The 16,342-nt window shown below is 40.3% G+C and overlaps 2 protein-coding genes across 4 annotated transcripts in view; one reads left to right on the top strand and one right to left on the bottom strand.

The window, feature by feature from the left end:
* VMP1 (vacuole membrane protein 1) overlaps positions 1-3,591 on the bottom strand; it is a 126,975-nt gene extending 123,384 nt beyond the window's left edge. The window contains exon 1 of one of the 2 annotated variants that reach the window (XM_059997114.1): positions 3,481-3,591. The gene's annotated coding sequence lies outside the window, so the exon portion shown is untranslated. Of the gene's footprint in view, positions 1-3,476 lie in introns of both variants that reach the window. The other variant, XM_059997115.1, reaches the window with a different exon arrangement.
* A 138-nt stretch (positions 3,592-3,729) lies between these two features.
* Positions 3,730-15,102, top strand: PTRH2 (peptidyl-tRNA hydrolase 2). Of its 2 annotated transcripts, none has more exons than XM_059996829.1 (2): positions 3,730-3,869; positions 13,812-15,101. In XM_059996829.1, exon 2 carries the CDS (start codon positions 13,812-13,814, stop codon positions 14,349-14,351), a length of 540 nt encoding a protein of 179 aa, XP_059852812.1. In that variant the 5' UTR covers positions 3,730-3,869; the 3' UTR covers positions 14,352-15,101. The 2 variants fall into 2 exon arrangements, with proteins under 2 accessions (XP_059852812.1, XP_059852813.1); XM_059996830.1 differs by having other exon boundaries at positions 3,733-3,888; positions 13,812-15,102.
* The last annotated feature ends 1,240 nt before the right edge of the window (positions 15,103-16,342 follow it).

Genomic DNA, 16,342 nt, shown 5'->3' on the forward strand with positions numbered 1-16,342 from the left:
GGTTGAGATAATGGCCTACAAGAATGACTCATTTGGTTAAGAATCCCGCATATGTTGTAAAACATTCACGAAATGTGAATATATACATATATATATTTACTGAAACTTCATTAATAATGAGCAAACAATAATCAAGTAAGCAGGAACACAAAGATATGCTTTCGAAAGAGGGCTGGAAAAAGTTCTTAGTAACTGCTCAGTAGGCCATATGATAATGATGACACAACAATCATGGTTAACTATATGCCAGGCACTGTTCTAAATGCTTTACTTAAATCTATTCACTTAACCCTAACAATAAAGGTGTGTACTAACTTCAATATCTAGGAGGAAACTGAGATAATAAGAGGTTAAGTAACTAGACTAGCCCAAGGGTTGCACAGTAGTAGACCTGGAATTTGAACTAAGGCAATCTAAATTCATAGCCTAGGCTCTTAACACTATCTACGTAGTCCTTCCAGGAAAATCTATAAAGACCAAGGTTTTATTAATGAACCTCTAGAACAAGAGAAAACACCACGGTGACCTACTAAGAAGATTTTTTTATTTCTGGAACACTGACAAACTCTTTAAATTATAGTCAGAGACTAAACAAGTTTTGTGAAATCAATGGAAGCAAAAGGATTCTCACCAAGACAAAAAATAAACTCTTCTACAGTGGCTATTTATTTAGAATGAAATAATTATATTAAAATTACAAACAGCTTGGGAAAATTTTTTATCAGGAGCAAAGAAATTATTATAGTTTCCTCCTATCATTAGCAATGACACTCACTCAGTAGAGACATGTGTTACAAAGATCCTCTGTCTTTTCCACTTGCCAGAAAGAAGACACCTTGATACCTGATAGTAATGAAGCATGAACTCAGAATAACTATTCTGAAGAACAGAACTAACTTTTTTCTATCCTTATTCCATTCCACCACAAATTTTGCCAAGCATAGTTTTTGTTTTCCTAGAATTTACAAGACTGAAAATCAGGTAAAAAGGGAAAAAAATGTACATACACATACAGATCCCTTTAATACATAAGAAAACCATTTTCATGCAAACCAAGAAATACTGCGAAACCAAATAAAGATGCCTGGAGACAACCTTAGCAGAAAGAAAGAACACTTGGGACCTCAGTTCCAGTTCAGGCTCTGGCGCTACCTAAGCCATATGACCTCAGGCAAGCCAATTACTGATTGTTTCTGGGCCCTAATTTTCTCCTCTGTTAGATGAGAAGAATCTAACTCTGTGTTCACAGAGGTTGCTTCTAATTCTAAATATTGCTTTCAATAGGTTTCAGTGAAATAATATAAGTAAGTAAGGCTTTAGTTAACTATATGTAAGTGCCCAAAAGTTCAACTTCCTCTGCACGTGGAAATTCTTAAGTAACAATACCTGATGGCCAAAAAGGATCAAATTTAAACTCCCAAATGCAAAACTAAACTCATTCTGAAGTCACCTACTTATAAACCAAGGTGACTAATACAGTGGATTACAGTTTCAAACTATTCCTGATTAGCTTTTATTGCGTTCAAAAGGAGGGCAAAGATCATCTCAGAAAAGTGTGTGACAAATTTCAGATAAATAACACACTTAATATAAAACATCAAATTTTGAAATGATGCAAAGTAACAGTATTCTGCACTGATATATTTCCTGCTTTCAGAGTAAAATGACAATATCACCATATTTTCATTTACATAGTGATTTCACATTTACTATCTCCCTTCATCGCTGTAAAAATCCTATGAAGTGAGCAGTACTTTAATCAACACAATTCAGATCAGCTCAGAAAGTTAGGTAACTTGCCAACCTATGCTCAGTAAGTGTTGGAGCCAAGATTCCAATCTAGGTCTTCTGATTTAAAGTTTAATGATGTTTGCAATCCTAAAAACTGGTAATTCAAGCCAAAGGCAGGAAGAAGTTGGAAAGTGAGAAAGTTTGGATAATCAGTCCCTGGATAACTGGACTGAACAAAAAGAATATAAGACCAGGTGTGGCAGTTATAAAGTAAAAAAGCAAATTTACCAGCTGTTAAAAATAGTAACATCTAATTTATATAATTCCACATTTCAAAAATTTTTTGCCTCACTTCAAAGACAAGTGTAAAAAAAATTTCTAACTCAAAAATAAGAACAATATGTAAATAAACAACAAATTGATTAAACTAGCTCTAAAGCATTAAATTGCTAAAAGGTATTAAAACATTTACTGAAGTATTTCAGAAACTTGGTTATTCTGGACTGTGAATCAAGGAATTAAACTATATTAATCAAGTAGGATATATTCCTCAAAGGAAAAAAAAATGCTCCAGTGTTTTAAAATAATACAGGCAAATAAGTAAAATATAAAAGATTTCTACTGTAGAGTCATTTCACACGTACACAAATTGGCCACATTTGTCACATTTGTCTGGGTACCACCACCTCTTCCAAAGGTCAATAAAAAAATAATCTATAATGCATAAAATGTTGCCTAGTAAATAGCAGTTTCTTACTATCATCATTTATGCTAAGAATACACAACGAAAATCAGGGCTAATGATAATACAATTAATAGGTAGTAGCAGAACATTAAATTCTCTATCATTACAACATTAGAAATACTTGTACGAACTTCTCCAAAGGATCAGTGCAATCTGTCTACAGAATTTCTGACAAGCCCCAAAGGAGAACTGAAAGACATTAAAGTTAGGAAAAGGAGCTATGTTATCAAGACAGGTAAACAGTGCCAGAGCCTATATGAGAGTTTTGCATGAATTTGCAGGAAAACAAAAGACAACAGTGCAAAACTTACTGGAGGTCACAAATAATCTTAAGCAGCGTGACACAGGGTCACATACGGCTTACTGAAAGTTTAGAGATTAAGCTAACCTTCATGTTTTATTGCAAATACCTCCACTGTAAAGAAATTCAGGGGGTCAGGGATTTGGAAAAGGCAGAGAACGCTATTCTTCATGAAAGTAGTGGGAAATAACGTGAAGGTCCTCTGCAAGAGATCTACGGAGGGAAGGCCCCATTCCCTTGGCCACCAACGCTTTAGAAGGCACTTGCACGTCTGAATTTTGTTTAGAAATGGTTACAAAACAGAATCATGTGCTAGTGGTTGGCGGGGTGGGGGGGGGGGCAAGAAACCAACGGACAAATGCTGAGAAACAGCTTGGTCATCAGCAAGGAAGACCTTCCTCGTTTACTCTAAGGTCCTAGACACCCAGAGAGGAAGAGGAGATGGGTACTCTACAGAAGCTCAGAACGGCTTCCAAGTTCGCCTTGATGAGAGGGAATGGTTGGGAGTCCAGTACGGGTGGCCAACCACGGGGAGGTGTCCCAAATATCTACTGCCAGACTGAGACAGTCAGCAGCGCTCTAAAGCACTGCTTGAAGTCAAAATCACGGTGCCCTAGATCTGCACCGTCTAAGTGCAGAAGAAGCCAAGCTCTGAGGATAGCCTCAGGCGTCCGTCCCCAATTCCCCGCTCTCGCTTACCTACCCGCTCTGACTCCGGCTTCTCCGGATCTCCTGATCTCGGATCCTGGAAGCGGCTCACGACTGACTCTCACACCCGCCGCAGGGCTCCGGCCAACCGGAACTAGCTTACGTCACTTCCGGTCCGTTTCCCCTCCGGGAGACCGCCTCCAGAAGAAAAACGTTCCCCCCTCCTTTCGACCCCCTCAGCTGACAGTCGCGGGATTTCAGTTCGAGTGTGGGTTAGGGACTTGTGGGCGGGGCGAGAGGAAGAATGACTGTTCTCTTCGCGGTTCTTGATCCGGAACTTGTTGTCAAGGAACCCCGGAAGGGGTAACTCGCGCGAGAGAAGGGTCTGTTACCCAGAAGTGAGGAACGCAAAGCCGCTGCTGAGTTGGAGGAGAGGTTTTCTAGGTAGGTCAGCCTCTCACAGGTAGGGGGATGGTCTTCATTTTGTCTCCAATTGGAATGTTTCTTCCTATCTAATTTTATAACCACCCCCTTACCCTTTCATCTTCTTCGTAAACTGTCTTCCGCCCAGTGGCCGCCGGAGCCACTGTTCCGGTTCGGCCAGTCGTCTTTTGGAAGAAAGGACCAAGCTGCTGGGGAGGGGAAGGACCCAGAATTTCTAGTTCCCAGGCAACGCCTCCATTGAGGCAGCATTGATGGATTCGTTCCGAATGTGAGAAAATACCGAGCAGGCCCCACACTCTGCTGAGTATTTATTGAGTACCCACAGCGTAGCAAGTTGTTGAGTCCTACGAGGAAAGAAAAGGCCTCCAAGAATATGATCGAAAAATTGCCTCCTTGTGTCACACAGACATAATGTCTAAAGGAGTATTTAATACGTTAACAATCCCAGGCACTGTACTAGACGTTGAGAATTATGCTCTACAGTGGTTATGTGTTATTGTTACAGCGGCTCTGGAAAGTAAATAATTAAGACTGACTGGGGGGTGGTAAAGACTTAAGAGACAGGTTTGGTTTGAACTACACCTTCATGGGTGAAGAGGATTTTTTGTGTGTTTAATTGGAGAAAATTATTTCAGGGAGAGATTGCTGCTTGAAAATACCTAGTCATTTGGTGTGGCTGAATAGTACACTGTGTAGCAGGAGAGGAGGATAAAGTAGGTTGAAACCAAATTGCGTAGTTCTTTGAATTCCTGCAAAGGGATTTATGTTTTATTGTTACCCCACCGAACTTGGGTCCACTCACCCAACGGGTAGCAAACGGGTACCCAAAGGGTACTGACACCGGGTTGTGGTGAAAGAAAGCACAGTCTTTATTGCAGGGCCCCAAGCAAGGGAGTGGGAGACAAGCTTCAAATCCACTCCAACTTGGTGTTTGAGTTAGGGGTTTTTTTAAAGGGGAAGAACAAAGAGGCTGGAATTAATCATCTTGTAACATTTCTGTGACTTTCCTTAATTGTAGTTTCAGGAGTCAGGATGTCTCTGGTTTATGATTCTCTGGCCAGGTGGTCTGTGGCTCGAGGTCTGTTAGCTCATCTTGCCCTGGAGAAACAACCTGAGTGGTAGATGATATCTACAACAGCAGTTTTAGTGTATTGACAGTGTTATTGACAACAATTTTAGTCATCAACTCTGGTTGGTTAGTATTCAGTTAGTGCAGGGTTGAGGTCACCGCGGACAAGAAAAGGGATAAAGTTTTGGTTAGAGAGATTAATCATAAACTCGGTAAGGGACTCAGTTTTAGGGGGACTTGGTTTCCTTATTCCTTAGGCTTTTATCCAGTGATTTTCGAGCAGAGAAATTACAGGATCAGATTTGTGCTTTAGAAGTACAATTAATTATAATGGCAGATGGACTAGGATGAACTAGGGCACAAGTGAACCAAATATGGAAAGATTACAGGAAGTTTGAGAGGGAAGGGAAGATACTGAGTTCAGTGTAGGACACAGTTTAGACCACTTCATAGACATCTAAGTGGTAAAATCTAGCAGAAGTTGGAAGTTCAAGTGTGGTGCCCAGGGAGACGCTCTAGGAATCCTCAGCATTTGTTAATTCAGGAATGAGTGAGATTCTTCATTTCACAAACTATTTATTGTCTGTCTCCTCCTACTAGATTGTTCAGTGCTCTTCTCCAGGGTCCAGAACTGTGCACAATAGGCCCTCAGTAAATATTGCTTGATTAATTGATTGAATGGAAAGAGAGTATATAAACCAGCACTGTCCAATAGAACTTTCTGCAGTCATGGAAATGTTCCATATCTCGCTAACTCATAGAGTGGCAGCTAGCCACTTTTAAGCTGTTGAGCTATTGAGCACTTGAAATATTGTTAAATGTAACTGAAGAACTGAGTTTTCATTTAGTTTTAATTTAAGTTTAAATGACTACGTTTGGCTAATGGTTGCTGTATAGGACAACGTAGATACAGACTGAAAAGAGGCCCAAATGTGTAGGCTTGGATAATACATACAGCAGGAGACAACAGAGGACATACAACCAGAAAAAGAGACTGGAAAAAAGGTATCAGAAAGATAGGATGATACTAGGGTGAACGTTGGGTTAAAGAATTCAAGGGAAGAAAGCTTAAAGAAAAGTTGTCAGTGAGTGGTGCAGAAAACTCAAGATGAGGCCTAAAAAGAGGCAGCTGCGTTTGGCAATTAACTGGTGTCTGATTCCTTAGCAGTTTCAGTTGAGTGGGGAAGGGAGACAGGTAACTGAAGAAGTTTAGAGATGAAGGGAAGAGGAAAAGTGAGGCAGTGGTTTAAGGGTCAAAGAGGAAGGATTTTTAGGTTGGAAAAGGCCAAGGAGCAGTAGCCAGTGGAACAGGATAAATGGGGGTAGCATGCCTCAGAAGGTAATGGAATCATGAGCATTGGTGAAAGAGGTTTAATCTGGCTGAGAAATTAGAAGGCACCAAGAGGAGGGTTTTATAGGACATGTTCTTTTGGCAGTGCCGTCATTGCCCGGGATTGTCTATGAGACTAAGATAGTTATTTTTACCTTAGTCTCAAGCACTGGGTTTATTGATACATGTTTATAATAGATATGCAGAAAAGGGGACAGGCTGAAACACTTTTTACAGGAGTTAGATGTTGATCTGATCAGGCTGATAGGAGATTAGAACATCGTAAAGAATAGAGATGCTAGTATTAATTTCAACATTTTAGAATTAGAGACCTCATAAGATATGGGACAGAAGTGATAAACAAGCTTGGTTATTTCTGGAACTTTTTCTGCTTTCTGTTTATGATGACTCTTACTGGTATATCTGTTTTTAAATAAAGCTGAGAAAATGCGAAACTTTCCATCATGACCTTTTAGACGAGTATGTTCAACATATGCTCATGTGTAGTTCCTTTCTCCAGATAGTACCTGAGTCTGGTATGTGGGATATTTGGTTATTTTGCAACCTAGAAATTGGTGCAGAGAATCCTTCTAATTCTTGACATAGAAGTTTGTGTGTGTGTGTGTGTGTGTGTGTGTGTGTGTGTGTGTGTGTATAATTGAATATTTGTTCTATTTGTAGTCTGGTTGTTAGATTATCAGAGAGAAGTCCTGCTGATATGTAAGCATCATGTAGTAACTAAATGATAGATGCATTATGAGATGATGTGGGTTCTAGTAAGAATTAAATTTTATTTTCTTTTTTTGTGGCTGCAAAGGCGTCTAGAGCCTTAAAGTACCATGTCAGTACAGCCCTGTCACCATTTTAGGCACACCAGTGAAAGAGGACTGAAACTAGGTGCTGATGACTTAACCATTTATGATGGTCATTCCTTGTCATTCTCCTTTTATCCCTAAATGCTTGTTTCCTCAAGGTTCTGTTTAGCCATTTCTTCCCTCGGTATACTTGACCCAGTGGCCTTACCCACTTTCATCACTTCAGTAATCTCAGTTATATATTAATTTCTTTTAAATATGTATTTCTAGCCTAAGCTTATCTTCTGACCTCTTAAATGATATATCTTTTTTTTTTTTCCTGGACATCTCAACCAGGATGTCTTTTGGTCAAACCAGACGTAATATATCTAAAACTGATTTTAGTATCTTTTACTTTCAAACCTTCTCTTTCACCAGAATCCCTTCATCAGTAAATAGTATACTTGCAATCTCCATTTGTTCAAATCTAGGTGTCATTCTAAACTTCTCCCTTTCTTTTATCATCAGACTTCCAGTGAGTCACCAAATCATACAGGTGTGCCTCAGCCACTTCTTTCCTTTCCCATTGTCACTACTCTTCTCTGAGTGACTGTCATCTCATCTAGACTACTGGGAAAGGCAACAGAGTAGTGTTAAGAACACAGGCTCTGGAGTCAGGCTACCATTTACTAGCTTTGTGAACTTGGGTGAGCTACTTATATTCTCTGTACCCCATTTTCACATCTGAAAAAATGGGGATAATCTGTATTTACCTTAAAGGACTGTTGGGAACATTGAAGGAGACAATTCATGTAGAGTGTCAATACCTAATGTACACCTAATATAAAACCTAATTTAGCAATTATTAACTGTTACTATGATTACATTATAGCAGCCTCCTGATCAATCCCCTGTATCTGTTCTTACCAGCTTCTAATTCAGTCTTTATACTGAAGTCCCAGGTGATCTCTTAGAAAACAAAAATCATTTCCCTGCAGCAGCTTCTCATTGTCCTTAAGGTAAATTCCAAACCATCTAACATGGCTTACAAGGCCTTCTGTGATCTGCCCTTCTTTCTCACTTTGTTCTCTGCAGCTCTTTCTCTCCACCTTCCAGCAGTCTGGACTGCTTTCAGGTCATTTGACATATTGTACTTCTCTCCTCTGGCCTGCCCACTTGGTGTTCTTTCTGCCTGAAATGATCTTCCATCCTTCTATCTTCTTACTGATCCTTTGTTGCATTTTAAATATTTCTTTGACGAGGCCTTCCCTGACCTCCTACACTGAGCTAAAGCACTTTATGTACTCCCCAACACCTTTTTTTAAAAAAATATTTATGTATGTATTTATTTATTTATGGCTGTGTCAGGTCTTAGTTGCGGCACGTGGGATCTTTCATTGCAGTGCGCAGGTTCTTCGTTGCGGCATACGGGCTTCTCTGTAGTTGTTATGCACGGGATCTCTAGTTGTGGCACGAGGGCTCAGTAGTTGCGGCTCACAGGCTCTCTAGTTATAGTATGTGGGCTCCAGAGCACGTAAGGTCTGTAGTTGCGGTACGTGGGCTCAGTAGTTGCAGCACGCAGGCTTAGTTGCCCCGCAGCATGTGGGATCTTAGTTCCCCAACCAAGTATCGAACCTGTGTCCCCTGCATTAGAAGGCAGACTCTTTTTTTTGTTTGTTTTTTTGTTTTTTGGCTGCGTTGGGTCTTCGTTGCTGCACGCCAGCTTTCTCTAGTTGTGGTGAGCAGGGGCTCCTCTCCGTTGCAGTGCGCAGGCTTCTCATTGTGGTGGCTTCTCTTGTTGTGGAGCACGGGCTCTAGGTGCATGGGCTTCAGTGGTTGTGGTGCGTGGGCTCAGGAGCTGTGGCTCAAGGGCTCTAGAGCACAGGCTCAGTAGTTGTGGCACACGGGTGTAGTTGCTCCTTGGCATGTAGGATCTTCCCAGACCAGGGATCGAACCCATGTCCCCTGCATTGGCAGGCAGATTCTTAACCACTGCACCACCAGGGAAGTCCTGGAAGGCAGATTCTTAACCACTGGACCACCAAGGAAGTTCTCCCTAATGCCTTTTCATAACATTTACCAGCCATGTAATTATTTGTCTTCTCCTCCACTCATCTCTGAACAACTGGCAGTGGCCTGTATTGTTCACCGTATTCCTAGTCTCACAAGGTATGTGTCTGGTACATAGGAAGTCAGCAAACATTTGGGTTTTTTTTAACTTCTCTTTGCCTCAGTTTCCTCATTTTCAATATATAGAATTAATGCTAACTTCTTACAGTTATGTGGATCAAATGACACAATACATTCAAAGTACCACTGAAGCTTTGAGCTATGACAACATGAAGTTTTCTTAAAATAAAATGAAAGAAATTCAAAATTAGGACTGAGTCATCTCTAAACCACTACCAGAACATAAGCTCCATGAGAGAAGGGACTTTTTCTCCTTTGTGTGCTCCTGTATTCCCCCAGATCCTAGAGCAGAACCAGTTAATATTTGTGGGAGGAAGGAGGCAATATATCATAAAAATAAAAGAATTAAGAAAGCAGATGAGCTTAATGACACACTTCTGACTATAATTCAGATAACCTATTTCTGTAGCTACACTCGGGACTTTCCATCACGTTATAATGTTCCATTTCCAAACTCAAAACCCCAGACATCTCTCTCTAACCACAGCCATCTGCCTTTCCAGCTTACTTCCATCATACCTTTTCTTAATAGCATGTGCATATCCTCTGTCACCTTCCTGTCCTTAAATCATTTTATAAGAATGTGGATTTCATGGCTTATCATTTCAAACATTCTTGCCTTCACCCTAAATTCCCTTATGCCCCTTATCTTGGTGCTTACTCTTAGTAGAATTCAAACTTGGATAAATCCAACTATCTGTCGTAGATGGGGAGGATGAAGGAAGAATATAGGTACAGCAGATTTAGTTTATATGTTTGGAGGCAGAGGTTATGTGGTTTTAGTCTTCTGGCTTCTATTTTCTCTGTGAAGTATGAAGTCATCTCTTCTATATTTTTACCTATACTCAGGCTGCTAAGTACTGCTGGAGAAGATCATAACTGGTAGGTATGGTACCGTTATAAAATCATTACTAATCCTAACCATGTTTTCAATGTTCCTCTGCAATCCTGCTGTGTTTTGCTGTAACTTTTATTTCAGTCTTCCTCTTCTCAACTTTGACTTTTGTACAAAATAACTCCAAGAAACAATTTCCTGCTTCCAAATCCACAGCCCTACCTGCATCTAAACCTGTCACATTGGGAAAGGTGTCCCTTCTTTCCAAGACCAAATCTCTTCACAGGGACTTAGGTGCCTCCCACCTACTGCTTTGTATTATTAATTATTCTTTCCCTATCTTGAGCATCTACCTACCTTTTCTCTGGGTCCATCCATTAACATATAAATATGTTCAACATTTGTATATACTCATCTTTCCATCCTAAGAGGGAAAAAAAAAAACCTTTCCTTTTTCTTCACAGCCCCTTGTATCTGTTGCTTTTTCTTTCTGCTTTGCTTTCACTTTGTTTCTCTTTCTTGACCCCGCCTCAAACTACCTTCTGCCCCACAACTACCCCACATTAGTTTTTTCCCAAAACTAATGGACTGTCTCAGAGTGCTCTCAGCTTCTGGAAATACGTTCCTCACCACATTGTCCTGGTATTCCTGCCTCTGTATCTGTAAAAGTTGGCCATTTAAGAAGGCAGCTCCAGGGACTTCCCTGGTGGTGCAGTGGTTAAGAATCCGCCTGCCAATGCAGGGGACACGGGTTTGAGCCCTGGTCGGGGAAGATCCCACACGCCGCGGAGCACCTAAGCCCGTGCACCACAGCTACTGAGCCTGCGCTCTAGAGCCCACGAGCCACAACTACTGAGCCCGTGTGCTACAACTGCTGAAGCCCACGCACATAGAGCCCATGCTCCACAACATAGAGGAGCCACCGCAATGAGAAGCCTATGCACCACAGTGAAGAGTAGCCCCCTGCTTGCGCAACTAGAGGAAGCCCGTGCGCAGCAACAAAGACCCAACCCAGCCAAAAATAAATAAATTTTAAAAAAGAAAGAAAGAAAGAAAATAACAAGTGTTAGTGAGGATATGGAGAAATTGAACCATTTTAAAAAAAAAAAAGGTAGCTCCAGACAGGATCCAACTAGAGAAGGAGATGCATGAACTACTATAAAATGCAGAGATTTTTTGGTAGGTGTTCAGAAAGTAACTGAATAGTAAAGGATTCTGATGGACTCCAAGGAAGTGGAGATACAGGTTTTATAACATTAAGTAGCAATTTCAGGGAAATTAGTTTTGTTCTGGGGAGGGCAGGGTTTGAATTTGACATTGCAAATGTGGGGACATTGGGTTGTTTCACTTTTTTATTAACTGTACGTTTGACTTAGAAAAGCAAGATACATAGTATAGCAGTGTAATGTGTTAAATTATATTTTTATAGTTTGGAGACAAAAGAATTTATAGTCATTTTCTTTTCCTTCAGATATTAAGTGTACTCCATCATTCTCTAACAATTACTGAAGGTCTGTTAGCCCAATTTATCTCATAATCCTCCCAATCCTTCTTTGAGATCTGGAGACAGCCATGACTTATATGAAGATCTGTTTGCAAAGGCATTGGTTTTTTTGTTTCTGAATTAGAGACTTCAGTCATAAGGCACTAGAGAAGCGCTCTCAACCCTACCAGGCCCAACACACAGTTTTTAAAAAAATAAAGTCACTTGCAACGAATGTAAAATGATATAGCCATTTTAGATAATAGTTTGGCAGGTCCTCAAAGTTACAGAGTTGCTGTATGACCCAGCAGTGAGACTTCTAGGTATAAGCCCAAGACAAGTGAAAACAAATGTCCACACAAAAACTTGTATTTATAGCAGCATTATTAATAGTAGCCAAAAGGTAGAAACAACCCAGATGTCCATCAACTGATGAACAGATAAATAATATGTGGTATACCCATACAATGGAATATTATTCATCAGTAAAAAAAGGAATGAAGGGGCTTCCTTGGTGGCGCAGTGGTTGAGAATCTGCCTGCCAAAGCAGGGGACACGGGTTCGAGCCCTGGTCTGGGAGGATCCCACATGCTGCAGAGCAACTGGGCCCGTGAGCCACAACGACTGAGGCTGCGCGTCTGGAGCCTGTGCTCCACAACGAGAGGCCGCGACAGTGAGAGGCCCACGCACCGCGATGAAGAGTGGCCCCCACTTGCCGCAACTAGAGGAAGCCCTCGCGCAGAAACGAAGACCCAACACAGCCAAAAACAAATAAATAAATTAAAAAAAAAAAGGAATGAAGTATTGATACATGCTACAGTGTGGATGAACCTTGAAAATATCATGCTGGATGATAGAAGCCTGAAACAAAAGGCCACATATTGTATGGTTTGATTTATATGAATGTCCAGAATAGGCAAATCCATAAAGACAAAGTAGATTAGTGGTTACCAGAGACTGGGTGAGGGAGAAATGGGAAGGGACTACTAATGGGTGTAGGGGTTTCTTTTTGGGGCAGTGAAAATGTTGTGGAATTAGATAGTGGTGATGGTTGTACAACATTGTAGATATATTAAAAAACACTGAATTGTATGCTAAAAAGGTGAATTTTGTAGTATGTGAATTACATCTCAAAAAGTTTGATTCCCTATATTCTCATTTTAAAATATTTGATAACATTGCATACTTTGCCTACCATATAATTTCAAAAACATTAATATGTTCTAATTTTAACAAAAAAGAGAATAAAAAAGAACTTTATGGTAAAATATGTATTTCCAGGACTGCCATCTATGCCACACAGATTATGCACTGTACAATTCCAAGGGCACCACTTGTAAGTTCTACAAACATGATGGCCCCATGTATTTCAATGTATAAATGCTTAGATACTATTTATTCCACTAGAAGAAACTGATGACTGTTTGTGCCTATACACTGAAGCGTCATGAATCCAACAGTCTCAAATGTAGACTGATATAAGTGCTTTATTGATGATTCAAATACCATGAACAGCTTTGCTGGGGTAATAGGAATTTCTAACATAATAAGGATAAAGGATTATCTTCCTTTGATTTATATGATAGTTATACTTCTGGTAAATTGAGTGTTAAAACTATGCAAAAAATACTTTGTGTTCGTATGCAAAATGAAATTGGGTTCTACTCTCAGACATTAATAGTTTTTCATCTACTGTAATGTCCAGTGGGACAAATCTTCACGTGTAAGGCTTTTAGCATTCCATGCCAAGGTCTAGTAAATGTCAGCAGCGCACCTCACTCCAGGCCCGTTGTTGTGACAACCGGGAACTTCTCTGAGGGGTTGGTACCATCCCCATTAAGAATTAATGCAGAACGAAGACACAAGTAAATAAGCACTCACTATATTCCAGAAAGAGTGAGTTAATCTTGGTTTCTCTAGATCCTTTAGGCATCTTGGTAAAACAGAACATTTCCTTTCTCCACAAGACTTAGCAAAAATTGAGGAACGGAGCTTTGTTGTATCCAAGAAAGAGATGTACTCCTCACATTGAGATTCAAAATGACCTAAACTGCTTCACCTGTATTGAACCTTTTCTAGTACGCAGGGGAGAAAAAATAGTACATGCCTAAGATCCAAAACATATTTTGCCTTTTTTCTGGATGAATTAAAATATTGCTGCTTATATACTGTCAGGATGTTTTATCTGATAAGCCTGTAACTTTCCACTGCTAGATAGTGACAACTTTCTTTTCCTTTCAGATGCTCTCCAAACCCTTGGTTATGGAATATTTGACTAATCCTGGTGCACTCAGCATGGCTGCCGGCATTGCTTGTGGCATGTGCCTGGGCTGGAGACTCCGAGAACGCTTTAGAATGATCCCCAAGAGCTCGGTGAGCGAGACAGACACTGACACCAGAACAGAAGCAAGCATCTTAGGAGAGGGTGGGGAGTACAAAATGATCCTTGTGGTTCGAAGTGACTTAAAGATGGGAAAAGGGAAAGTGGCTGCCCAGTGCTCTCATGCTGCTGTTTCTGCCTACAAGCAAATTCGAAGGAGAAACCCTGAATTACTCAAACAATGGGAAAACTGTGGCCAGCCCAAAGTGGTGGTCAGAGCTCCTGATGAAAAAACTCTAGTTGAATTATTGACCCATGCAGAAATTCTGGGACTGACTGTAAGTTTAATCGAAGATGCAGGACGTACTCAGATTGCACCAGGCTCTCTAACTGTTCTAGGAATTGGGCCAGGACCAGTAGACCTAATTGATAAGGTCACTGGCCACCTAAAACTTTACTAGGTGGAATATTGTATGATGATGGTCATCCCACCACCACAAGGGTTTGAAACTGTCAAATTCTAACAATAAAAGCTGAGTTTCTTCCCCCAACTTATGTATTCTTGAGATGAAAATCCATTCCTGTGTTCTTCTATCATGTACTTGGCCTGGTTACACAGTTATCTTGGGCTGAAAAAAAAACAAAAGTTTGGTTAATAAATAGTCCTGGTGGTTCAAGAGATGGGTGCTGAAACAAGAAATATTTAAGATGAGAGGCAAAGGTCACAATAAAATTGATTACGAGGTGGGAAACAGCATTTCCTATGTGTGGTTTGGTCCCTTTGTGTGTTAATAGCTCTTCTATTACCCACCTTGGAGGATCAGCGGTCAGGGGTACTACCATTAGGTGCAAACTGTAGTTTGTTTCTCCTGCCTTCAGTTTTTGTATGACTGCCTATATTATTAATAGATCATGGGTTTAAAATCTAACTTTGTCTTAAAGCTGAGGTTTTATAGCACTGATATAACCCACCCGTGCTGTGTTTCATGTTCACTCCCTAACCCACACTGGCTAAAGTTTCTCAGCAGTGGTCCTACATCTCCTTAGTTCCCCCCTTTCCTAACAATGAAGGCATTGAAACTTGCGAAGTGACTTGTATGGACCTTGAAGGTGATAATGGGCCCACGTAAGAATTTATGGTAATTGTAAAGTGCATGTAGCTTAGCCCAACATCCCACTATTTCTTTACCTAGAACTTAAGAACTGGACAATTATTTAAGGGCACCTTATTTCCCTTTTGATCGTTATACACTTAGCATGACATGATTCCAATAATTACGTTATACCAGCTGCCCAGAATATGAAGGTTCCAGCTCCCAAGAGCCACATAGCTTCCTGACTGCTTTTTTTGCAAAAAGGGATCCTGACAGGATTTCTAATTTCAGTATATCCCTAAGAACTATGATGATGTCAGGGAGAATTTTGGTAACAGGCACATGTTAAGTGACTGCAGCTCTCCATGGTTAACTTCAGCAATTAGCATTAGTTAGCAGTTAACTTCAACATAGGCAGTAATATAGCACAACCGCAAGCTCCAAGGTCAGTGGAGTCTGGGCAGAACACTAAAGACTACTGCAGCCAGTCTTAAAGGTTCTATTTTGTCAGTTTTATAGTTTACACTGGCATCTGACAGCACAGAAGAAATTGCAACTGTGAAGGATGCTACAATAGCAACTGTTTCTAAATAGAATGTTTATACTGGATTGGAAAGTGATGCAACAGCATGTAACTGAGTTGAAAAGAACCCAATCCTAAATGTATGATTCTGGCTTCGGTAATTTCTGAGGCTTGCCTCAGAGACTGATGGTTCTAGGTTCAAAAGTGCATTCCCAACAGGATGGTCTGCCGTGGCTGATACAAGTATTATTTTAATAAATCATGGCATATCTACTAGGATGAATAGTACACAAATTCTGGTAGTTATGGAAACATCATGTTTGTTTTCTAGCTCACCTGTACTTTCATATTTATTTTATAGGGTTCATAATCTTATGGTTCACAAAGTATACTCTGCAGAGCCCTTGGGGTCTCTAAGACACTTGCAGGGGGTCAAAACAATTTTCCTAATACTAAGACATTCTTTTCCTTTTCCACTGTTTTGACATTGGCAGTGATGATAAAAAAGCAATGGTGGGTAATACTGCTGGCACCTTTCACAAATCAAGGCAGGGGCACCTACCTGTACCAGTTGTCATTGTAGTTTTCATTGCCCTACACTTAGTTTAAAAAATTTCACTTCATGTCCTTGAAGAAGCAGTAAAAAATTATTAAATTTGATCCTTGACTGTTTGTTTTTATATTTTATGTAACATCAAACGCTTCTGGTGCACACTGAAGTGTGACTGTCATCTTGAGGAAAAACACCTGTGGCTGAGTCCTGAGCTGAACTAGCTGCTTTTGTCATCAAACATTTTTACTTGCAAGAACTGACAAAATCTAGTTAACCAGACCT

The sequence above is a fragment of the Delphinus delphis genome, chromosome 19 (genome assembly GCF_949987515.2).
Source record: "Delphinus delphis chromosome 19, mDelDel1.2, whole genome shotgun sequence".
In the NCBI taxonomy this organism is placed as follows: Eukaryota; Metazoa; Chordata; class Mammalia; order Artiodactyla; family Delphinidae; genus Delphinus; species Delphinus delphis.

Bases quoted from the DNA above. Each gene is read 5' to 3' on its own strand.
- PTRH2 (XM_059996829.1), top strand. From the start codon at position 13,812: ATGCTCTCCAAACCCTTGGTTATGGAATATTTGACTAATCCTGGTGCA.